The 25988-nt window shown below is 33.0% G+C and overlaps 3 protein-coding genes across 6 annotated transcripts in view; 2 read left to right on the forward strand and 1 right to left on the reverse strand.

Moving 5' to 3' along the window:
* The window catches only part of LOC140058368 (pseudouridylate synthase 7 homolog), a 42464-nt gene extending 25579 nt beyond the window's left edge, over positions 1 to 16885 (forward strand). Inside the window, exons 9-19 of one of the 2 annotated variants that reach the window (XM_072103935.1) lie at positions 2713 to 2778; positions 4288 to 4350; positions 8338 to 8463; positions 10938 to 10999; positions 11339 to 11496; positions 11868 to 11988; positions 12713 to 12829; positions 13290 to 13359; positions 13481 to 13540; positions 15715 to 15806; positions 15981 to 16885. In XM_072103935.1, coding sequence (XP_071960036.1) covers positions 2713 to 2778; positions 4288 to 4350; positions 8338 to 8463; positions 10938 to 10999; positions 11339 to 11496; positions 11868 to 11988; positions 12713 to 12829; positions 13290 to 13359; positions 13481 to 13540; positions 15715 to 15806; positions 15981 to 16108 — 1063 coding nt within the window. In that variant the 3' untranslated portion in view covers positions 16109 to 16885. Of the gene's footprint in view, positions 1 to 2712; positions 2779 to 4287; positions 4351 to 8337; positions 8464 to 10937; positions 11000 to 11338; positions 11497 to 11867; positions 11989 to 12712; positions 12830 to 13289; positions 13360 to 13480; positions 13545 to 15714; positions 15807 to 15980 lie in introns of those variants that run through there. The other variant, XM_072103936.1, reaches the window with a different exon arrangement.
* A 94-nt stretch (positions 16886 to 16979) lies between these two features.
* LOC140058371 (ankyrin repeat and SOCS box protein 5-like) lies at positions 16980 to 25390 on the reverse strand. 3 transcript variants are annotated; one of them, XM_072103940.1, is made up of 6 exons: positions 25339 to 25390; positions 25104 to 25247; positions 24504 to 24703; positions 23996 to 24189; positions 23693 to 23821; positions 16980 to 18747 (listed from the first exon to the last, which is right to left on the reverse strand). In XM_072103940.1, the coding sequence occupies exons 3-6, from the start codon at positions 24688 to 24690 to the stop codon at positions 18529 to 18531; spliced, it is 729 nt and encodes a 242-aa protein (XP_071960041.1). In that variant the 5' UTR covers positions 24691 to 24703; positions 25104 to 25247; positions 25339 to 25390; the 3' UTR covers positions 16980 to 18528. The 3 variants fall into 3 exon arrangements, with proteins under 3 accessions (XP_071960041.1, XP_071960040.1, XP_071960042.1); XM_072103939.1 differs by having other exon boundaries at positions 24997 to 25247; XM_072103941.1 differs by having other exon boundaries at positions 25182 to 25247; positions 25339 to 25381.
* Positions 21486 to 23884, forward strand: LOC140058370 (complement C1q tumor necrosis factor-related protein 4-like). Its single transcript, XM_072103938.1, has 3 exons — positions 21486 to 21625; positions 22069 to 22551; positions 22814 to 23884. Exons 2-3 carry the CDS (start codon positions 22083 to 22085, stop codon positions 23212 to 23214), a joined length of 870 nt encoding a protein of 289 aa, XP_071960039.1. The 5' UTR covers positions 21486 to 21625; positions 22069 to 22082; the 3' UTR covers positions 23215 to 23884.
* Positions 25391 to 25988: the final 598 nt, after the last annotated feature.

The following is a 25988-nucleotide window of genomic DNA, read 5'->3' on the forward strand; positions in this document are numbered from 1 at the left end:
AAATGAAGGGCAATATATGTTTTAACACTGCAGTCAACCCCTTTTCAAGGAACACTTTCTTGTGAAACAAATGAAGGGCAATATATTTTTAACACTGCAGTCAACCCCTTTTCAAGGAACACTTTCTTGTGAAACAAATGAAGGGCAATATATTTTTAACACTGCAGTCAACCCCTTTTCAAGGAACACTTTCTTGTGAAACAAATGAAGGGCAATATATTTTTAACACTGCAGTCAACCCCTTTTCAAGGAACACTTTCTTGTGAAACAAATGAAGGGCAATATATTTTTAACACTGCAGTCAACCCCTTTTCAAGGAACACTTTCTTGTGAAACAAACGAAGGGCAATATATGTTTTAACACTGGACACCCTTTATTCAAAGAACATTTTTCTGTGAAATTCACTTTTTTTTAAACACTACACCCAACCCATATTTAAGGGACACTCCTATTTACATTTTTTAACCTTGATTTTGTCCTCTTAAAATAGTTCAGTGGCAACCAGTGTTATATTTAAACTTATACAGAGTAAAATACAGTACTATAGTATTAATATTTATATATTCTCCTTTCTTATTGATAATATGATGTTAAGCTCTGTCTACCCTTATCAAACTTTATGCGACAAAAAATGTGATGATGATGTCATATCACTACCATATTTGAGCATATCACTACCATATTTGGGCACATCACACTCTTTTTTGTCAAACTAGTTTGATAGTGTAGACATAGCTTAAGGATGCAATTTTTTCACATAAAGGTAGTAACAATTTTTGTCAATTGACTTTTTAGTTTTTTAAACAAATTTAACGACTTCCTTTTAACATCTTACAACTAATGTATTATAATGACTGATAAAGGAAGCGACCTAATGTTATTAATTAGGAGACGGATAAAGTCAAATTTAAAGTATTACAACTAATTCACATTTCAAGTGAATACTTGTGGATTCCGTAATAAGATTAACATCAATTATTAAGGTCAACATGTTGTGTTTTTTGTTGTTTTTTTTGTCATTACCTTTGACCCTGTCGGTATTAATTAATTAATAGCAAAACATTAAAAGTCTACATGCCTAGTATGGTACAAGAAGTACAGTACTTTCATTAGCTATTAATGTAAAGTAGAAAGCCTCTCCCTTAAGACAACCCTATTCAAAGCCAATTAAAAGGACACCCGCCTATTAAAGGGATACGTGCACCTATTAAAGGGACACCCGCCTATTAAAAGGGACACCCGCCTATTAAAGGGACACCCGCCTATTAAAGGGACACCCACATATTAAAGGGACATCCACCTATTAAAGGGACATCCACCTATTAAAGGGACATCCACCTATTAAAGGGACACTTTCCCATGAAATCACCCGATTCCAAATCACCTGTATCATGTTAGGTTACTACTAGAATACATATGATGTTGTAATATTCCTATGATACTTTGGAAATAGATACAGTACCGAGAATCAGCTTATGAAATGAACAAAGGGCAATATATGTTTAAACACTACGGTCAACCCCAATTCAGAGGACATCCTTATTAAGGGGACAGTTTGCTGGGTCCTAAATATATCCCTTTAATCAGTCTGTTAATTTTAATTGAATGTACATCTTATTTTGTCAGTTGCATCTATAATTGGTGGAAGATATCTTCAAATTATACAATACTTTCATTAATTAATTATTAAAATACTACATGTACATAAAGCACTCAAATTCATCTCAAATTGGATTGTTGTTTTTTTAGTTTACTTTATTTCTTCATATATGTTACAAATAAAGGAATACAAATGTGCAATTCAAGCTAATTCTAAAGTTAGAACAATTCTTCTCATTATAACTGAACCAGTGTGTAACGTTCACGTTTCTAGCTCGTGTGTAGAGCAGCTGATTTAGTGTGACTCACATACTTTTAAGTAAACCCTAGTGAATAGCACCATAATCAGTGTAAAGGGCTTCAGCTTATGATTATGATCTGTTCCTGGCTGATTCGACGATCCCTCAGACTATAACAATGAGTATAGGAATATAAATATAGGTGCCTGGATGTATTTCAGTGTCTGCAAGGACAAAATAAAACATTGTCTGCCGCTTGAATACTCTTTTTTACAATAGAACCCTTCCTTTCGAACACCCCTACTAGTTTGCAGCAATATATGTTTTCCCAGGTCAACTCTATACAGTATGTTTTCCCAGGTCAACCCTATAGAGTATATTCAAAGGAGTCACTTTGTTGGGGCCTGCAGGCAAGGGAGTTGGGAGGTTTAATAATGATACCAAATGCCTTCTTCCTTACTCCTATCGAAAATGTGTTGATTAAAGAAGATTTAAAGAATTGTTTTACAACTGGATTTATTGTTTTGTGACAGAAGTATTGTCTCTGTACTAACTCTCACTTCTGTCATAATATATACATTATTTTGTAATTTTTAATTTCTTTATTTCAGACATAATTGTACATACAGCATTCATATACAGTATACCCTATCTCTATTTAAGTACTCTTGCAATGATGAAGGGAGAGAGATCCAGCCACACAGCATTGTCATTTTTTTCAGTAATTTTCCTTAATAATAAATACTATAGTAAATAAATAAATAAATGTTTAAAAAAAAAAAGACAGCTACCTCCTTCCATTTCCAGTATAAGAAGGAATCAAAGAGTTATTATTTGTTTTTTAAAATCATTCGTTCTGTGTGTATTTTGCAGGGTGTTTGCTACAAGACTTAGCCAGTTGAATAAAGTTCTTCGTGGTATTAAGTTAGGAAACTTCAGGTGAGTGCTTATCATCACTTATTCACACTTTTCTAAAAATCAATTATAATTATGTTAATTGTGATAGGAAAGAATACATATCATTTAAAACACACCATCACTTTCACAATTTATTGCCATATCATGACCTTAATTATATTATTAGCAAAAGTTTTTGCCAAGAATCTTTCATAAATTTACATTGTTAACAACATGATGGAATAGTCTACTGATTTCTCTATGTTATCACCGTGTTGAATCAATTATAACCCCACCATTAATCTCATCACTAATTCTATTTCCATGCCATGACCTCAATCATGTTAATATTTAACATTTTTGCCAAAACCCCATCATAAATTTGCATTTTAAACTCTGTAGACACTATCAAACTTTATGTGACAAAAAACAAATATGATGTGCCCATTTATGGACATGATTATGCACCATCACTACCATATTTGGCACATCACACTTTTTTTTGTCAAACTAGTTTGCATATCAACCCACCCTAAATCACCACCAAATCTATTTCAATGCCATGACCTCAATCATATTAAAATAAAAAGATTTTTCCAAAACTCGTTCATAAATTTGCATTTTTAACACTGTGTTAGATTATTGCATATCACCCCACCCTAAATCACCAAATCTATTTCCATACCATGACCTCAGTCATATTAATATCAAAGCTTTTTGCCAAAATCCCTTAGTAAATTTGCATGTTTTAACATTTTTAATTACTGCATAACACTCCACCCAAGATAATCCTATTGTCCAGAAGCTATTTCCTCAATCAAATCTTTGCCCAAATCCCTGCATCTTATTGTCAATGTTTACTGTGTAAAGCCTATCTTATCCTGTTAACCCCACCCTAGATTTCATCACTAAAATTAATTGATATAAAATGTTTTGCCAAGAATTCTGCATTGTCAATGTTATTAATGTATAATTCCTGAATACTCCACCCTAGATCGTATCACGAGGATAAACTACTGAGCATAAATAGTTTCCTGATCTTTCTTGAGTCATTCAATTTACTATTGAACAAAAAAATGTTCCTCATTTGCATATGTTTGTTCTGGGACACCACCTGTAATCTAATTCCTATTTTATGTTCTATTTAGTTGTAGAACATACACAGTAGAACCCCTTGTTTGTACAATATAATATATTGTATTCTTAAGCTCTGTCTACACTATCAAACTTTATGTGACAACAAAATGTTATTTATATATGGACACGATGATGTCATATCACTACCATATTTGGGCATATCACTACCATATTTAGGCATATCACTACCATATTTAGGCATATCACTACCATATTTGGGCATATCACTACCATATTTGGGCATCACACTAATTTGATAGTGTAGACAGAGCTTTATAGGCATACAGTGCATCTAAAACAAGTCTGTACATTCATTCTTAACATATACAGCAGTTCTTCATTCATGATTGAACTTTTATAACATAACAATTTTTCAATGTTAATTCATACTCTCTGTCATTTCTGTTTCGTCAGTTACGTCAAGACACCGCTGTCCTTGGGTGATCTTTCTGGCAACCATTTTATAGTTGTTTTAAGGTGAGTATGTGACTGGTACAGAATTAATCCAATTGCACAAATGTTGCAGTAATTCGTTCGGCGATTGATGATTATTTAAAACATCTTGAACTAATACAGGTGCTATCACGTCATCTATTTTTATAAATTGAGTTTTTTAATGAAGTTGTTAGTTTCAAACAATTTTGAAAACTATACTTGTATTCAGAAAAGTCAATCCACACTATACATCTGCGGGTGGTACTCCTACTCTATTTTCCAAAATCATATATTCACGTCCTGCTATAATCATTTCCAGAGTTTTTTTTCTATTTTCTATTGGTTTTCTTTTTCCAATTATTTTATGGTATATGATGATTAAAACTAGTAAAAGGTATTTTCAGGGGCACAACCATTTTTTTCAGTTGGAAGGGGACTGTGGGTCATCATTAAGAGTCAAAATGCTACTTTTGACCCCCTGACCACACTACTTGCCACACCTCTTTTTGACCATATCTCCAGCAAACTACCATTATCAATGAAGTCGTGTATCAATTCTTGTTTCTTTTTTTCATATCATTTTTTCTATACAAACTAATATTAATAGTTTCAAGAATTTAACACCCTGGTACTAGCTTTCACAGATGACAGCTTGTATGGGCTCAATATTGAATTATCGCATGATTGGTCCGATTTCCTTCCCATTTTTTCATGTCAAAATTGAATCAGTTGAAACAAATTTATGGTTCAATGGGTAAGCCATTTTTCTCTGAACCGGATCTTCAGAGTTTTTAGATTTACTGTAAAACATTAAAATGATTTTACATTTTTTTCCATTAACGTAGTAGCATTAAGTGTACTATGTGACTAAACAAAAATATTATGTTTTAGGCTTTAGTATGAGTGATCCAATTGGCTATTTCAAAATTGGCCATGTAAGTTGTAAAGCCTGCCAAATCACATACATGAGGTTCAAGGATAGTAACTATATTGTAGTGTGTTCTCCATACAACCAATGAAAATTTAAAAAATGTTCCCCCATTGAATTAAACTTTTTAAAGTAAAATGCTTTTACTTTTTGCCTCAACTGACGAATATTTGCATGTGCTGCAAATACCATATCAAAATACGTACCAAATATAATTCCATGCTCGGGTATAATGTAATTCATAATTTTTAGGCTAAAGACATTGGTAAATCCAATTTAATAATCTGAATATAATCCCACCTCTCTAATATTTGCCCAATTTTGTACCCAGACCCAACCTTCCTTATCAAACCTTATTATATAATGTTATACTAATATTTAATATTACTTCTATAGTATAAAATAATTTTGTGTTATAATTGAGAGGGAAAAAATATTAATTGAATTAGCTAATCAATAAATTTGTACATGTAATTAATTAATTAATTAACCAATCTGTTGCAAGATTTGTAAACTTTCCCCTTGCGTCATTATCTACCCCACCCCCAACTATCCGCTTCATCCACCGACCTGTTTCTAACATTGATGTAAGATATAGATATAAACACGTAATTGACCATAATCCGAAATGTTCATTAATATTTTCCCCTTTGTAATTTGAATATTTCAGTTTTACTTTCATTTTAGACATTCCTTTCATTTTTTAATATGATAAATTTTCATCTTATTTTTTGAAATATTAAAATTAAATTATTTATAATTTTATTGAAATGGTATTTTACTATAATTGTATTGGGTTGAAATGATATTAAAGAATAAGTGTGATATTTCAAAGTTGAAAGGACCAGAGTATCTATGACGTATAAAAGCCCTATCTACACTATCAAACTTTATGTGACAAAAAAATGTGATGGACATTATGATGATTACTACTGTATTTGGGCATATCACTACCATATTTTGGCATATCACTACCACTTTTTTCGTCAAACTAGTTTGATATTATTGTAGACAGAACTTAAGTATGTACTTCATCCATTTCCATATTGTTAAAAATTTTTAGTCATATCATTATTTTACAATTTGTAAATTTAATACGAAATCGCGTAATTGAAAACTTTTTTTTTTACTGATTTCATAGATTATGAATGCGTATGAATATGTATAGAGTTGATTCTCCACATTATTTTTAGATATATATATTTAAATTATATTTATTATAATAAAATTATCTTCTGAATGGTCAAGAGCTTTAAAAACCAGGTCAGCAGCATAGCTTTCTGATTGGCTAAACTATATATGACATTGTTAGAGATAATGTCACTGCACAGTGAAATTATAGTGACAACTATCATGTATAATGACATTGTATGTTAGTGACAAAATCATTGACCAGTGACATAGTGACTATCATACCCAGTCACATTGTTAATGACAATATAATTCCACAATGACATTTTTGGTCACAATTTTCATACACACAGTGATATTGTTAATGACATTATTACATAGCATATCATCCTTACAGTAGTACCCCATTGGAAATCAATTTTCTATTTTGATATAAAGTTTCATTACTTATTCCAGCATTGTTCATGCTTGTAATTGAATGTTTTTTCCCCGCAAATTGTCAAAGTGATATATAAATCAAATGGTTTCAGGGACAGAGAGATCCCATAATTAGACGATTACAGAGATAAGTTTATACATCTCTCAAACAGGATGCCTGCGAAGTATTTCATTTTACGTCAAACCATTATTCACAGGATGATCCATTCATGATTGACTCATTTCAACATGAATCTCTTTCACACTGGTTCAGGTTAAACGGGTCAGACGTTGACTACACTTTAAAGTGTGAACGTACATTGAGGATTTTCTTGGTTTATAGAGCTATGGACAAAAATTTAGTTCTCTAGGGAGATTATTCTCAGACTATCTCTGATGAAAATCTGCTGCGATTGATTGGTCGACAGGAAAATAACCGTGGGAAACACAGTCATTGATTTGAACATACTTTTTCAATGTTATACATAGTGAGTGAGATAAACACATGACCTTTCTGTGACCTTTATTCTTATTGGTTCATCATTCAGTTAAGACTTTAAGACATCATTATTCACAAATTGGAAAAGAATAGTAGGGATGATATTTTCTCAGGTCTGCCGATGTCCATATTTCATTCAAACTGGCTGCATCTATACGTATAGTAGTAGTAGATACAATTTCCAAATTATATCTACGCCTATATAGTGCTCCCTATGTCTTTTGATTAAGTACTAGTGTGTTTATGTTATTGATGCATCGTAAGCCGGTTGGATGGCTGAAGGTGTAGTGCCTGCGTCTCACGTCATGCTGTATCTTTAGACTAGGGTTCAAAAGTCATTGGTACCTTTTTTTTTACTCACCGTCTTCTTCAGTGACCATCAGCTTTCTCACCATATTTACCTAGAGGAATGTTCTTTTTTTTGTTACAAGGGCTGGAGGTCTGATTGTCTCCATATCTGTCATCTATGAATAGGTGTTGACCTAGCAACTGTGTATTTCGTTTTCTCAGGTTTTTGTAAATATATTGGTCAACTAAATACACACTATTTCATGCTTAGGCACATATTTAATATAAGTTTAGGCATCATCACAATGAGAACCATCCCAGTGAACCAATCATTCTGTGTTTCATAATGCGTCACTACAACATAACCTGTTGTGTAAAATTAATAATTTAGAGAATAGATTATAATTTGATAGATATGGTATTAGTTTAAATACTCAATTATCTGTATGATAAGATAAAGATGAGACAATCTACAACTTTGATGTCACCTTTACTCATCATCTACTAAACAAAATATATTATAATATATTGTTTACACTCTTTAATGGTTTTTCAACAAATATTGAAATAAAAAAAAAGGGTTGGTTTGAGGATATCATCATTGCCTTGTAAAGGTTTACTTACATCCTATTGAAAGAAAAACTGTTTGTAATTGTTTAAGAAATTATAATAAAGAATGATAACCATTTAAAAATGTGTTGCTTATAGTAATAAAAATGTGTACATGTTCCCATTTATACTCCTGAATTTGTATTTTACTGTTTAGAAATGTGACTGGAGAGGATGGAGCTATGAACAGGGCAATGTGCTCCCTTCGAGATGTTGGGTTTATCAACTACTTTGGCATGCAGCGGTTTGGTAACTCTCTAGTTGCTACCCACCAGGTTGGAAGGTAAATGATGGCTTCTTGTTTTTTGTTATCATAAGCCATAGGATAGGTTTTATATATTTGTGTGTGCCTTATAGATACACTTGAGCCTCTGGAGATGTAACTAAGCATTAGCGTGGTAGTGACATAAACGGACGGCTGAGAGCTTACTGGCTAAACCCAGGGGCCTCAGAGAATGAGGGACAATGGTACCCAGCGTTAAAGTGCTAAACTAGTGATCTATGCCTCATGTGTTAACCACTGATAAAATAGTAGTGTAAATGTTTTTTTTCAAGTAAGTTTGAATACATCCACTGGGGCCTAGACATTCCTACACCTCTCTTTCGTTAAGAAAAAAACCCATCCATTAGCTATATGAAAATATGATTTAAAAAAAAATATGATTAAAAAAAAAAATTTGATTTTAAAAGCAAAGGCAAGAAGTTTGTTTAAATTCATGTTTCTTGTCAAATTGATGAATCACTTCAGGATTAAATCATGTGTAGTTATTTTCAAACGTGAAAGTCAGATTCATGTTCTGCTTCTAGAAATTTCTGTTCCATCAAATATTTAAAAATCTTTTACATGTTGTGTATATTACAGTAGAAACCCTTCTTCGGGACATCCCTATTCAGAGGACACCTTTATTAATTGAACACTTTCACATGAAATGAACCAAATTATAGCCCTTCCTCGGGACATCCCTAATTAGGGAAACTTTATCGGACACTTTCACAATGAAATGAACAAAAGGCAATATTTGTTTTAACACTGTTTCCAACCCATATTTAGAGGGACGCTTTGTTGGGTGCCGAAAGTGTCCCCTTATAGGAACTAACGTACCCAAGTAATTAACTCTTCTGGACAGGCCAAAAGTGTAACCTTATTACAAAGAGGTGTTCTCTATTGTGAAAATATACAGTATTAGTTCCCTTAACAGGGGTGTCAAAAGGGTCTACCATAATTTAAGGATTTCTGTAGAAATCTCCACATATGGATTAGAAATGTCAGCGGTTTAAAATATTTTAGAGAACCAAACCTAATGTATCATGTTGTATTCATTCATGTCATACAACCTTGACCTACAGACTCTTTTAGATCATTAAAAGGAAATTTATAACACTGTTGGAATAATTAAGTAAGACTCAGATGTCAATAAAAATTATATATGCTTGAGTAATTGGCACTGAATGAACGCTGCATGAATGTTCTACAATGGTTTAACATTCATTAGCGATTGTGTGAATAATGTTATACAGCTACAGCTGTTGACTTAATTAGATGTCGTAGTAGCTATTCCTGCAAATTTATATATATTATAAAGTATTTCTGCGGAGATCCCTCCTTGTGCATCTATCTGCTATAAGATAGGAGCGTACCGATTTACTTTCTGTTTCTTGTGCTTACAATTGAGAATAAGTGTTGTTTAACCATACCGCGCCAAGGGTATTAGATGTACAGTAGTAGTAGCTATTCCTGCAAATTTATATATATTATAAAGTCTGTCTGCGGTAATCTCTCCTTGTGCATCTATGTGCTATAAGATAGGAACGTAGCGATTCAACCTCTGTTAGTTGCTTACAATTGAGGATAAGCATTGTCCCATCTATGTGTATTAAAGGTTCACTATCCAATCAATTTTGAACCATGACAGCTCCAATGGTCTAGTGGTAGGTTGCCTGCATATTAACGAAAAGGTTCTGGGTCCGAATCTCATTTGGGGAATTTGTCAATTTCAGCATCACTGGGTGGTTTGGAGTTAATTTATTCATAAACACAGGTGCCAATTAAATTTGAATATTGGGATAGGGGTTGGGGGATACCATTCCTCAGAATCTGCACAAGGTTTGGTTTGAATATACAGATAAATAAATCATTTTTATAAATGTATGTAACAGTATGTGTTTCCTGGATTATTGCAGCCTATGATTTGTCATAACATTAATTATTTTATGACAAATGCATGCCTCGATGATTAAACCGGAAATTGAATGAGATCATCTGTTAAATGTGGAATCTAGTATTGGATATGTAGATTAACTGCCTGCTGCCACCTGGAAATGCCTATTAGGGGGTCAAATTTGCGTTCCTGGTACCAATTAATAACTAGAGCCTAACATGTCAAATTAATAAAATGCTGCTATTGTTGAAGGCTCTAGCAGGATTTGATCTTGACGGTCATACAGACAAGGAAGTGTTAATGCCAATTAGACCACACATGCTGTAAAACAATGTGTAAATATTATTGTGACCCGATTCTTTTAACTGTGTCTCTACATATGGCATAATTTGCAAATTCTATAATACAGTGTCACATATGTATCACATGTGACATTTTTATATTATTGTTATGTTAGGCTTTAGTGTAACATGTTAAACATATACAGTATTTGTCACTGTATTTACAGAATTTGCCTATGATATTGGACAGTTGTAGATACAATACCGAGAATCAACTATAATGTGTAATACTAACCATCACATTTTTTTTTCTTCAGAGCTATACTTTTGCGCCAGTGGAATGAAGCCATTGACCTCATACTAAAGCCCCGCAGTGAAGGTAATTAACTGTTTTACTTAATATAGTCGAATCTCTCCTTTGTGACATCTCTTACTTAGTGGAACTTCCCTGTGAAATAAATGAGGGGCAATATTTGTTTGGACACTATTATAGCCAACCCCTATTTAAGAGGAGAAGATACTTTCTTAGGTCCCAAAGGTTTTCCCCTTAGTCAAGTCAAGTCTAGTCAAGTCTAGTCAAGTCAAGTATCATTTATTATCATTTGTTTTAAGAAAAAACATAGAAATTCTGTTTGCTCTGTTGGCGGAGCACAATATCGTACTTTATATCTGTAAACATTACAACAAACAATAGGTTAGTCAATTATTATCTTTATAGAAGATGAAAGAGATAAATGGCGGGTAAATTGGAAGCAGACAAAAGATGCAAGGAGTACCTTGGAGATGTTACCTAGCAACAAACGACATTCAGCTGAGAAAGAGCTTCTACTGGGTATTTTAAAGAACTCTGACAATCCTATTTATGCACTCTCCTATGTAAGTTTTAATTTGTTTTAACCCTATAGCCAACCCCTATTCAAGAGACACATTTTCTTGTTTCCCAAAGCTGTCCTAAAGCTACACTATAATGTGACAGAAAATATCAGTCATAGCACTACCATATTTGAGCATATCACTACCATATTTGGCACACTAGTTAAACTAGTTTGATAGTGTCAAACACTGTAATCCCTTTACATATATTCTCGAAGAGAAAGAATTTTCTGTCTTTTGCAATTCCAATTTTTTGTATGTATCATATTTATAGTTCCTTCATTCTGCTTGGAAGAGTAACATTATAATATAAATCAGAAGTTTGTCTTCAAAACATTAAAACAAATACTTCATTCAATTTTTTGTTTCTGCAGATTCCTCGCACCACAAGAATGATGTACGTACACAGCTATCAGAGTAAGATATGGAATGCAATGGCAACCAAACGTATACAAGAATATGGTTTGAAACCTGTGGTTGGGGATCTTGCTTTAGGTATGTGAAACAAGGGATACTTCCCTGTGAAACAAACTAGTGCAATAAATCAAACCTTTATCCGTGGACACCTCTAAAGCTCTGTCTAACTAAAAAGTGTGGCCAAATATGGTAGTGATATGACATCATTATGTCCATATATGAGCACATCACATTTTTTGTCACAAACTTTGATAGTGTAGACAGAGCTCAGCTCAGCTCAGCTTTAGTTATTTATTTATTTATTCTTTCTTTATTCTGCAGGCACTTTCAGTACTAGTGCACTGATTTCCAAAGTGGTACAGTAATTGAAAATATAACAAACATAATAAAATAAAGACAAAGAGTAATTGAAATATACATTAAAAATAGTAATCAATTTTAGAAAACAAAAAAAAATTCAGTTAATATTTTTTTGAGTACTAATTGTATTTTGGAATGAAGTTATTGAAAAATCTTTAAAGCTTGAGTCCCCTTGATAGGTAATCTACAGTGTTAGTATTTTGAACACACATTTAGATGTGTAAATAAAACATTAATTGTATTGATGGAATGTAAAGCCGTCCTGTGTACATATAGTAAACTTGGTATACTATTCGAAAAAGAGTAGGTGATCGTCTCTCCACGTATCTGGTAGGCGCTGCACTGCTGGCTGCCGTGTGCCCATAGTGGGCCTAATCCGAATTTCCTCAGTTTCCAGATAAGCTTGAGGACCAGCATAAATACATTTACCTTTTATCTTTAGATGGTGACTCCAACAAGAATGCTTATGTTGTGACTGATAGTGACCTCAATGAGTTGAAAATAGAAGATATTGTGCTCCCTCAGCCAGGATATAATATAATATATCCTACCCATTCAAGTAAGGCCCTGGAATTACTGACTTATAGAATCAATTAAATTTGCATACATGTGTTCAGTGTTTTTGATTTCCATAATAAAGTAAATAATTGATTCAAAAAATAAAATGATAGAAATATTCAACAATACATGACATTTTAACATAGTTTAAAACTGACTCCAAATAATGAGAGGCAAGCCATGATTAAAAGTGTCGATCTTTATTTGATCATCATCAGGAATAATATTAATTAATAATAGAAAATTAATATTTCATATTAAAGATTGTCCTGAAAAAAAACATGAAAAATAAAGATTAATATAATCAGACTTTGAATATATTTTGTTTACTTCCATAAAAATAAAATGAACAATGAAAATGATGTTTTCAGGCGATAATATATCTTTAATATGTAGTCTATGAAAAAGTAGAGTATATTCAGAATTAATGTTTGGTTTTATTTCTGTGTACAATTTGACAGTTGGTGACCAATACAAAGCTATGATGGAAGAAGATGGAGTCACCTTACAAAGTCTCAAACATGAAGTAAAGTAAGTGGTATTCCTACTATATGGCTGTTATTTCAACTGAAGCTTGCTTGCCTATCCTATGCTATTTGGTTCAAATCCCAAACTCATCATAATTTTTTCTATTTTTGTTCTTTACTTTCAGAGAGTATTCTCTGCCCGGTGCTTACCGTAAAATAATCGTGAAACCATCTAACGTTAACTGGTAAGTCAACAAAGAGGATATATTATTAATTAGGGTGGCTTTTTCTTATTCTCACAGATTTAGGTTTCAGTGTACCTCTGGCCTTTATTTTTTTTTCTCTATATCATCATCAATTCTTATTCTCTATTGCTAGAAACATACAAAACAACAAAAAACACCAGAAAGTAAAGTTGAAAAAAAACCCAAAAGGGAACTAAATCCCTGTAGCCTGTGTCCTCGTATCAATACAATAAACACTATCATCAATTATGTTTTGTTTTTTTTAAACCATATTTAATGAGGGTGATCCATGCCGCTATTCCTGAACATTAGGGACCCTCAGAGGTTCACAAGACAAACATATACACAAGATGCTCTACATAAACAAAGTCTTATTACAAGTCTTTGGGAGTGGAGTAATTTGGCCCTTAGACTTTGAAAAAAATCCTGACATGTAACAGGACTTCAACCCAGGACCCTTGGAGTGGTAGCCAAGCATCATAACCACCAAGCCACAACTCCACTCCCAAAACACCAGAATGTGAATGTTTATGAGTGCAATGGTACAAATAGATTCATAATGTAAAAGATATAATTCTACTTTGACATAAGGAATTTATTTAGGTGTTGTATAAACACAAAATAGAACTGAAATATGCTGGGCAAAGCAACTTTAAAGCAAAATGCTGAAACTCAAATGAGCCAGCTACCCTTACTCTGCTAATATTCTTCTTTAATCTCCGGTTTGTTAGCGTCAAAACGTGTTAAATTCTAAACCAAGAGCTTAAATAAAAGCCTTAGTCACATCATGAACATTACTTTCCAAAAGTATCGTGAACATTTGTCACTATTAATTCAAATTACAGTTTAATATGTTCACGGCCAGTGAAGGTAATTACATGATAAATGGAATAATTGCGTTAAGAAAATGATTTGATAATTTCAGCATGTTAATTTTCAGCATGTGATAGAATGTGTGTGATTTATGCAAACTATTATAAGTCTCATAATTCTTAAAATTTGTTAAAATTTGCGCTAAATCAATGTCATGCTGTTTATGACGTCAACCTGGAATGCAACAAAACAACTAAAAGCAACTAGTTTCACAAGATCGCTTATGCGGAACTGAAAAGATCCAGTGTGGGCGCTTTATGTCAACATGGAAATGATTGTAACTAGTCGTGGTTACCCATACCGTGGGTAACGATTCAAAGTTGTTTTTGTTTCGAATACGAATACGAATAGAACTTTATTGCAATCGAAAGATTGAAGTTTAACAAAAGCGTTTCACTCAGAAAAATAACATGCAATATAAAAATATTAAAAAAAAGGTAGTACAAACAATCAAAAAATTAAAACAAAATTTCAATTAAATATTAAAAGCTATATATATATATACATTCATAATTTTAAAAACAAGTTTAACTGAAAATGTTATAGGCCTCCTTTCCTTTCATTTGGAACGTATAAAACTTAACTTTGCTTATTTCAACTGTGCTCTGTTGTTCTTTGTTGACATACCATGAATATTTTGCGAGAAAATTATTTTAAAACATCTACAGCTTAATACAACAAACTTTCTTCCATCTTGTATTCGCTGAGTTTGTGTCAACCGAAATTGAAAGTCAAGGTCAACTTTTTCTGGCTTAAGTTCAACATTTTAGTAAATAAAGACATTAAACATAATGACATTACGATTCCCTGGTGGAAAAGGGAACAAGTGTGACAACTGAGGGGTCCTCCCGTGAGAAAAGTGACAAAAGTTTTTTTAAACTAGTTAACATTTAATCATGGTATACGTGCAAGATGAAACAAAATAGTATGTCGTTATATAATTAAGTAAATAAAAATAAATAGTTATACTTAAAGAGATCTTTTTAGATTGTTATCGTCTCTGGGTGTTAGCATGCCGTAGCGTATCTTTGCAAACTCTAGGGCATTTTGTACGTATGGATGCAGTGTTCATAGTTTTATTTTATTTTATTTTATTTTATTCAGTCAAAACCAACAGCGATAAATACCGCCACTAACAGGTTTGAAACATAAAACAATACAACATCAAAAACGGTTGTTATATACCATATCCAATTGCCTCATTTATATAATATTTATATCATATTTTCATATTAGAAGTAGGCAGCTAACACAAACATTGAATATTTCTAAAGTAATTATTTGTTTTTTTTTAATTTCAGGTCAATTTTGAAGTATAATGATAGTCTTTTACCACTGACTCAATCGGATTTAGAGGTATTCGAAGGAAAATCGCTCCCACAGTCTGTTACAGGTAAGTTATAGTTTAATGTGACATGATGATGCAACCATTGTCTCTAAGGGCTTTGTTTGTTTAATTTAGTTTTTCTAACTTTCTATCCAATAAGAAATGCAGTATATTATAATATATCTGGTTGTTGTAAAGCGTTTTGCTTCATAGTTTTGAAATTTTTTTTTTGCTGTGTAGATGGAAAGTTGAAAGCGCTCAAAATGGAGTTTTCCTTACCACCGTCTGCCTATGCAACAATGGCAGTCAGAGAGGTGACCAAGATGGACACATCTGTCAGTTTCCAGTCAAGCATAACCAATTACTGATCATGTGACCAAGATGGACAGATCTGACAGTTTCCAGTCAAGCATAACTAATTGACAGTGAGGTTCATAGATCAAATGTTTAAAAAGGCAGAAGAAATCATGGCATAAAAGCAATACCTTACTACTCAAAGACCTCATATTAATAAGTTCTACTTCCATTACAAAAATAAGAGCTGCTCGTTGCAGCCCCATTGCAGCTCAACAATACCTTCACAGCTACGTCGAATTATATCCCCTTTAACTTTGTTCTTTCTGGTATAACCAAAAAATATACAAAAGAAGAATGAGCAATCGTTGGTTTTTCCTGCAACACTAATGGTTTCCCATGGAGTAATGTATGCGTACGTCGAGATGTATCTGGAGCTGTATTACCGAAGCTTTTGCAGTCTATTTCCTCCTAAACGTAGCCAATACATGTGGGCTAATGCACCTTTCGCAAAATACAAATATGTTGAACAGTGATTTTCACGAAAAATGTGTTTTTAGACAAAGTTCTCAATCAACAAGCGTTCAGACATTTTCAGGTCACATTGAGGTCAAAGATGTTTGTAGAATGTGGTATGAGCTAGTCTACATGTATACAATTTCTACATTGTCCCTCTTGAGAACAGGCAGCGGAGCTGGTATGAACAAAGCGGGTGAACAATATCAACCTTAAAGCCAAACATGTTAAGGCCTGTCATCTAGAACGGAAACATTGTGGAAACATAGGTGACACAGATATTCAAAACATTACAATCAAGTTATTAAATTTATAAATGCGGGTGGCAAAAGAATTTATTGCATACAGTACTCAAACATAAAAAGAGAAAAGCACAATTCTTAATAGTATTAATCAAAATATTAGACAAGAAAAAGTAAGACAAATCAAGTGTACGACATTCATTCACAAAAATATAAAATTATTTTACTACTTTACAAATTCCTTAAATCTGGATTAAAAAAATCAAGAAATTACACAAAAACTATGTACCTAATCTTATTCCGATAACAGAGCCAACCATCACACCCTGGCGATTGTTGTTTACAGGGGTGAATTAGAAAAGTAAACATTCCCCCTCCTGCTTTTGAAGTTGCAAAAATAGTGTGCAAAATTATAAAAGTTCAGCATATGAACTATTGTCCCTCCCTTCCACCATTCTAAATTTTGGGAATGCAACTGTCTAGTAACGATAAATTATTCGTGTAGATGGCTCTCAAGAATTACCTGTTGAAAAGCACACATTTAGAACACAAACACATCATTTTTATGAAATATGGAAATGGCATATCAAGAAAAAAAACACAAAACAGCACATTTAAGAATATACAAGAGAAACTGTCATGAAAAATATATAAAGGACCACAAAGTACAAATTTTAAAATAGAAATATGAAATTAAGAAAAAGATATTTACATCACAAAGGTTATCACCTTTGACAAGTTAAATGAGATAGAGTTCATATTTACAAATCCTGCCTTCTATTTTTTTTCTTCAATAAAGACATACTTTTAAATATATTTGTGTTTTTTTGGTTATTTTAATTAATTAGATATATTTATCAATTAATTTCATATGTGAAAACATGTTTATTTTATACAATCTGTTTTTAGTGTGTATAATAGGATATTTCCATAGCTGTGATATACGTAAAGAGTGTCAACTTTAATAAATTTGCACCGTGGAGAAGGACCATGAAATATAGTTGCATCGCATCAGAAAATATACACCGGTTTAAACCTGAAGACGAATTCACAGTACAGTACGCTACAGTATTTGTTTACAGATAAGGCATTCATTTTGAGGAGTTCCTCCCCCCGTTTGCATCACTTGGCTTAGTTGACTCTCTAGTTGTATAATACCTATATGGGATTTTCAATGTTGTGTGCTGTTAAAAAAAATCCAATGAGGCTGATGATGTTGATATACTACAAGGCAGTCATTTTGAGGAGTCCCTCCCCCTGTTTGTATCACTTTGCTGTCGCTAAGTTGACTCTCTAGTTGTATAATATGAGATTTTCAATTTTGTGTGCTTATGTTGATATACTGTAACAATGTCTGCAGCATTTCATGAAGGCTTTGACCATATTCCATTCCTTTGATTGAATGCTTGTCAAATGAACTGTTCAATCCAACAAAACAGCATGCAGCATAAATTAATCACATCTCGTGACCATAGCATTAAGATTGCATTTAGAGTGAAGCACTTAGAGGAGCCATATACTGAAATATTTGTATATGGCCAACCTCTATTCAGGGGACACCCCTAAAGTTTCCTCTTAATAAGGGTTCTAATGAATTCAAACTTCTTGAAAACTCCTACTCATCTTTGGACAACTTTGCAATAAACTAAATTATCCCTATCCCCCCACCCTATCCATCGCACCTGCACAAAGACACTCTGATCTTTGATGGGAGGGTAAGCTGTATTCTAACAAGACTAGCTCCCTCTTGAGTTTAAATCCTTTAATTGTAGACGATTCTGAAGTGTCTCTGGCAGATGCAAACTTTCTATGTTCTTTAGGCCATGCTGTCCTAACCGTTTGCGTACCACAATGGCGCACAGTTCCTGAAGAGTGCGTGGCGTCTGAGAAACTTGTCGCAGCCATTTACACATTTGCGTATGTCTTGCTAATTGCTTTGGTATACCACCGGTTTTCTGTTTAAAATAAATAATAATTTATATATAATAATAATAATAATAACACTACTAATAATAATAATAATAATAACAATAAAGAAAATAATAATATTGATAATGTTCATCACTGAAAAAAATGTGGATTATGTTGGTCCTCTGTGGACCCATGGCAGCCACATTGCAGCGCCTACCAGGCTGATATGAATCCTACACAGGGTAGCGCATATGCTAAAGCCTCAATGCACTTAAAATACAATAAAATTCCAAAAAATTAATGAAAATACATAAAAACTGCCTTTGATAAAAAAAAATGTTTATGTTAATTATTTCTTGGACTTTTTCAAACAGAACAAATTAGTTTTTTTTAAATTTATAATTACATTGTTTGAAACTTGCATGATAAATAAACAAAAACAAATCTGTTTTTGTTGGAATCAACCAAGTTGAAAAAAATATTTGTCATTTTTGACAGCTAAAAAATATAAGTATCTATATAATTTAGCAAGAAAACTCCTAAACAACAATGTATTAATAATACATATAAATCTGAAATACATTACTGTATAGCATAACATTTTAAATTACCTACACCTCAATGGAATAGACCATGTGGCTCTACCACTTGTTATGCAAATGAAGGTCAAAGATCTCTGGAAATAGCAAGTACAACAGCAGTGTGGTATTGGCGGTACTGGGAAGAAGTATTGGGATAGTGGTAGTAGTCATTAGTTAATACAAAGCCTAAGTAAGTCTACATTCAAATATTTTGACTCTATTTTAGTTGATTATGTGAAGAATAGCTTTTTAAAAAATGTTGATGCAGTGTAGTTAATTGAGCAAGACTATTCTAGGCCCTTTGAAGACTGTAATTGCATGTACATTGCATTCAGTTTAAACACTGCTATTGAGGACTGGTACAGACTAAAAGAATTGAATGTGTAGGCCTACAACACCTTCACCCATTGTAGTACAATAACCACTGATGTTTAGTAATAAATTATTGTGTATTGTTAATATAAAGGGCATGTTTTGGATGCAGTTCAAAATGGCTGCATATTCTGTGGATTACCATAGAAATGTATATTGATGAATCTACAGTATTCTAGGTATAGTACTGTGTTAAGTTTGTACAAATGGAGTGTACTGTAAATTTTAAATTTATTTATTGTTTTGTCAGATTGTTGTGTCTAAAACATTGCAGCCATGTTGAAGAAACTTCTTACGATTGGGTGCATTGTCTGTCTTGTCTTCATTTACTGTGATGCAGTCACCGACAAATACAAAAGAACCAGTGCCTTCGCCGCTACTAAGATCACTCCTATTGGCAGTATCCAAAGCAACATTACAAGCTACGATAACATTGTGACTAACGTCGGCAACGATTTTGACGACGCTGCTGGTTCTTTCACGTGCAGGGTACCTGGGTTGTACTTCTTCAAATTTCATTTCCCGCAAACGGTGACGAATTACGAATTGACATTAATTACGCTTTTTAAGAACAGCTTTGGTTCAGCAGAAACGGAAATCACCAGTGCTTTTCAGCCGGCATCACGGGAAGACTACGGTGGCGGGGGCGCATTAGCCGAACTGGTTGCTGGTGAGAAAGTGTACCTGTACCTAGATGGGAATCTGCCTTTACAAGCAGATAAACCATTAGTTTTTAATGGATTTCTACTCTACAGAACTGATAAAGATGAAATAAAGATGAAAAAAGCAATGTTCTCAATCTGAGAAAGACACTATTGTTTAATATAAAAAAAATTAACTAATCTGTTTAGGCTATAATAGAGAATTGATTGGAGTATGCATATGTTTAGAAATATGAATAAAGGATTCTATTGTATTTAATATTCACATGAGTAAATGACGTTTGAATAAAGAACACCAAAGATAAAACTGTGATGATTATTCTAATTTACTAAGTAGCATATTATATCCCCTTAAAATATTCCTCTACAGGTACTGTGGAAATATAACCTAGAGAAAAAATTGTAAAGAAATAGCAATACTTGTTACTTCCTAGAGAAAAAATTGTAAAGAAATTGCAATACTTGTGACTTGCTATCGCTGCTACTTAAATGAAAACAACTAAATGAGTGTTCTCTGCACTTGAAATATCCAACCAAATTCTGCTGCATTAAATGTATTTTGTCCAATCAAACACCTGGGTTATAATTACATCTGTCTGTGTGATGCATGAATTAAAATAGTCATCATATTTATATTAATATAGAGGGGGTAAGCCTCATTCTGAATACAAGAGTCTTTGAAATAACTAATCTAGAACTATAAACTAAAATCAAACCGTGTTCATAATACGAATAATACTAAACACAATTTTTAGAAATGGAGAACTTGTGCATTTAATATGCAACCCTTGAGAGGGAATATGAATTTTCAAGTAATATGATTCTAAAAATCCTACTATATTTAGGAGATGTTTGTGCTTTTTAATTGTTTTGATAAATAATGGATTTTGTGTGGGTTCAATATATGACTATGAATTGAAAATAGTTGTAAATGCAAAATCTGGGCATTTTAATATCTTCAATAGTGGTAAATTCAATTTTTTTTTAAAGTTAAAACTCTCGTTTAACAAATTATATTTTGGCTTATTCATTTATTTTACCAGATGTGTAAACTTTAATAATACTGTATTAATAACAAATATTTAACACAATCATCATGGAACCTAAATGGTATAGTCCAAAACAGATTTCCCAGAATTCTTCACTACTAATTTGAATAAGCAGGTATTTTGAGGAAGTATCTTTAGTCACTCAACAGCCTTACAGGGAACAGCTACCACACTCTACTGTCTGGTGTTGTCCACCATTTTGTTTTTACAGTAGTAACAACTTGAAACATACAGATAATTTATCTTGTGGTTTTTGGGGTAAGTTTTCAGTATTAAATTAGTTTTTTTATTATTTTTCTTTTCAATTTAAAAGTACTTTGATTATAAATAACTAAACCTTAACTTGTCTAAGCTAGGCCAGCAAACCTAGAAATTCTATTTAGTCTGGTTCAACACAGTAGGTGCTCTTTCTAGGTAGTCTTTGTTGGTACTAAAATATACTAAGATGCATGTAGGCCTATGCCTGTACATTGTGTGTAATGACTATCACAATTTTACTTTATTTATCTAAGGCGATTAATGGTTCTTTTAAGAGTAAACTACTTTATAAAATTGTTTGTGTAAATTGGTTTTGAAGATCTATCAAAGATTTATCTGTGTTGACAAACTCTAGCATATCAATGGTGTTTAGCAGCTTTCCTTTTATACCTCTGTGTTGTATTTATGAATGGATAAATAAAATATTAACTTTTCAATTTCAGCTGTTGACATCATAATGCAACGTGTCCTACCGGTGTGTATATTACTCGCACTGTATCTACCAACATCATTTGCTCTGTCAAAGTATTTCCAAGACTCGGCTTTCAGTGCTAAATTCACTGGCACAATCAACAAGACAATTTCTGAAACGATCGAAGATTTTCAAACACCGGTTTTAAACCGAGGAGAAGATTTTAACAGTGCTACCGGAACATTCACATGCGAATTACCTGGAACGTACTATTTCGAGATTGACGTACACTTGGCTGATGATCAAACGAACACGAAATTGTCAACAGATCTGGTCTTCATTAGTAATGTTGACAATCTGGTGTTGACCTCTAACCTGAAAATCTTGAATTCAGAGACGGCCAGTGTCGTTGCTCTTGGGGTTGGCGACAGAGTTCAGCTTCACGTGCCGTATGGTCTAGTTGAAACTTTTGACGATGATCATCCACTTGTATTAACTGGGTTCCTTTTAAATCGTAAGTTGTTTTTTTTTAAACTTTTGTTTCATAAATTGATTTTGAAAATAAAAATGCCTGGCCCACTGTGGTGGTATTGATATTGTGGCGATTTAAAAAAAATTAATTGATAACCTTAAGCATTACAAACTAAACTACCAATATGATCTAGTACTGAGGCCAGATTCATAACTTCTGAATGAGTGTAATAATCGCAAACATAATTTCTTAAATGTATGTTAATAAGATTATCTTATAAAAATAAATAAATCAAATCTTGCAGATGATTGTCATTGCGGAGGTAAGTTCACCAAAGAAGTGTCCTTTACAGTGGTCAACTTGATCCAACCCGGTGAGTCTATCGAATTGGGCAACGTCACCTACCAGTTGGCGCTCAACAACATCGGCAACTGTATCAACGCCGATACAGGCATCTTCACGGCACCATACAGCGGAACTTATTACTTCTCTTTCACCGCCATCACAAAAGGAATGGTAACTTTCGAAATTAATAAAAATAACGAAGCAGTCTTAACAATGACAGATGGTGCGGATTTTGATTCTCTCTCCGGTAGTACTGTCCTTGCACTCGTAAAAGGCGATACGGTTCTGTTGGAATATTCTGCGGGTAGTCCAATTGAATTAGTAGGTGGATCTATTGTGTTTACAGGGTTTTTATTGTGAACATTTGAATTTTATTTAATTAATAATTCTATCAAATTGTGTCAACATCTATCTATTGCAGTAATACCATATCTACATTTTGTAATCATTTTTTTTTCCATCAAAATAAATTGATTTTGAATTGGATTAACTCCAGTGTTTGGACATTGTCTTAATAATAAGATTTTATATACAGTACTAGCATTTATTTACTTTTGATTATAAACCATATTATCTGAAAGAATTCATATACATATATTTTGTTAGCTATTTTTTAGTTAGTTTAAATCATATATATTTACATAATTTTTTAAGTTGAATATATTATTTGGACTTATTTGAGCAAGTTATTAATTTAACATTTTGAGACTTCAGTATCCATTTAAGTAATTACAGTATTATATTGGTATATTGCATAATGTATTGTATTGTTACCATCGCACCACACCTGATAGTCATAGTCCTTACCTGACCATGTCGAAATGTTTACCTCACTTACTTGGTTTATAAAAGTGAACTTTGACCCAGCTTTGATGAGCAGCTTTATGCATTCAAGTTGACCATTGCAGGCAGCAGTGTACATTGGCGTGACACCCCAGTTGTCGCGTAGATCTACGTCAGCACCAGCCTAGAAAAAAAAACATGTATTAATATCAAATACAAAATAATAAAAATTATAAACTGGTGAATTTATTGGTTTTTTTTTCTCTATGTCCTCAATTTTAGTATGGCAATTTCTTGTAAATTAATAAGTTGTTGTCAGAAGAAAATTGTTTTCGTAAGGTTGATTACATCCCGTTACCTTTATAAGAAGAGACATGCATTCTGGGTAAAGAGCTGACACGGCATGTAGCGGGGCTTGTCCGTGTTTACATTGACTGTTCACGTCTGCTCCGTTCTCAATTAAAACTTCTAGACAGTTTGCGTGTCCTTTATAAGCTGCCCAGTAGAGGGCAGACTTGCCATAAAAGTCTTTCCTATTTATACCTACAGTACCTGCAATAAAACAAAAGGTAATAATTGTGGTTTTAGGTACCGTAAAAAAAACCAGTTTATGAATGTTTTGGCATAGTCAAGGGGTTTATTCATCCTTTAATTTGGATACATGTATGTATAAATTTGTACATAGAGAGTAGAACCTTCGGGACCCAAAATATGTCCCCTTATTATTAAATAGGGGTGTCCCCTGAATTGCAAGGTTGACCATAGTGTTAAAACATATATTGCCCCTTGTTCATTTCATAGGTAAGTGTACCCTTACTTAGGCAGCCACTGCAATAACGCCGGTGTCATTCATGCGTGACATTTACCTTCTGCCTGGTATATTTGCTGTATTTTCTCTACATTGCCATGACTTGCAGCATAGTGTAAAGCAGTCCAATTATGTGTAAACTTTGGAGGTCGACCTGAGCTTTTTGGCGTTTTGCAATCGTCTTCGTTTTGTCCAAAACAATCAAATTTCCATTCCATGGGCAATGAACTCCACTTTGAACCCATTGCATGTCCTCATCTAATAATAATATATTTAAAAATTATAGTAGCATTGCAGTTTTGGCATTAAATACTGGTAATAACATGTTGTCATTAGTTAGCGTACACAAATTCTGTTTATATCCTCCCAAAATAAGGACCACTGTTCACTTAAATCATGGTCCATGCTTAAATGAATAATCTGTTTACCACTCACCCCAGACTGACAACAAAGGAATATTAATAATATTATTAAATAACAAAACAAAGACTTCTTCTGCCAATAAATTACCTACAGTAATTAAATTGTTAATGTTACCATAGTTAACATACTTTTTATGCCACGAATTATTGTTGGAACTTGAAGTAACTAGGCCTACATACAGTATATCCTAATGCAATAGCTATACTACTAGGCCTAGGCTCATAAGCCTCTCTACCTCCTTTTGGTTGGTCGTCGAAAAGTTCGCCTTCCGTCCGTGGTGGTGATGGAAAATGATTCACTTCGACTCGCTCACCGTGTGGGGCTGGGCAACATCGAGGGTTGTTTGCTCTAAGATCCAACTTTTAAAATAACAGTAATACTAGAAAAAGTATGAAAATAGTGAATTAGGATTTGAATAATATTTTATGTGAACTAAACATTTAAAAAAATTAAAATTACTGCATACTTACGATAAAAATATCAAAACAAGCAACAAACCACTGTATTTTTTTAGAGCAGCGCCACCTAGAGTTCCAAGGTACGTTCGAGCCGCACGTACGACGTACGTACATATATACATTTCATCAATCATATCCAGGGTTGTTTTGTAATTTAAAAAAAAATAGGGCCTAATACAGTAGTATTAAATTGCTTTAAATTCTGTAAGTTTGTGTACATATATGCGTAGAATTTACTAACGTCGGTCTAAGAGATGTTTTACTGTCGTATAGCTTTTCAAACAAATGAAGCGTTCAAAATGAACAATAATAGAATAGCCTACATTTCATTCAAACTCATTTAAAATAAACCATTTAGTTTCTATTGTTTTGAATTATTCGTTATCTATCTTTTATTGCTTCATTTTGTATAATTTAATACACAAAGTACACAATAAATAAGTAAAATAGATGAATTAGGTACGTCTACTTCCTAGAACAGAGGGGTGGTGTTTGCTGTTCTAAACAGCAAAGATACAGAAAACATTTTGTGAAACGTCGTCCAATCATCGAAGCCTACCGGTAAGATCCGGTTTAGGATCGCGCGTTTTGAGGAGACGGGCTAATAAACCAATCAGCGGCCAGTAATTTGCTAATTAACATACTTAGTACAACTTTTTCTT

This window comes from Antedon mediterranea, chromosome 9 (genome assembly GCF_964355755.1).
Source record: "Antedon mediterranea chromosome 9, ecAntMedi1.1, whole genome shotgun sequence".
In the NCBI taxonomy this organism is placed as follows: domain Eukaryota; kingdom Metazoa; phylum Echinodermata; class Crinoidea; order Comatulida; family Antedonidae; genus Antedon; species Antedon mediterranea.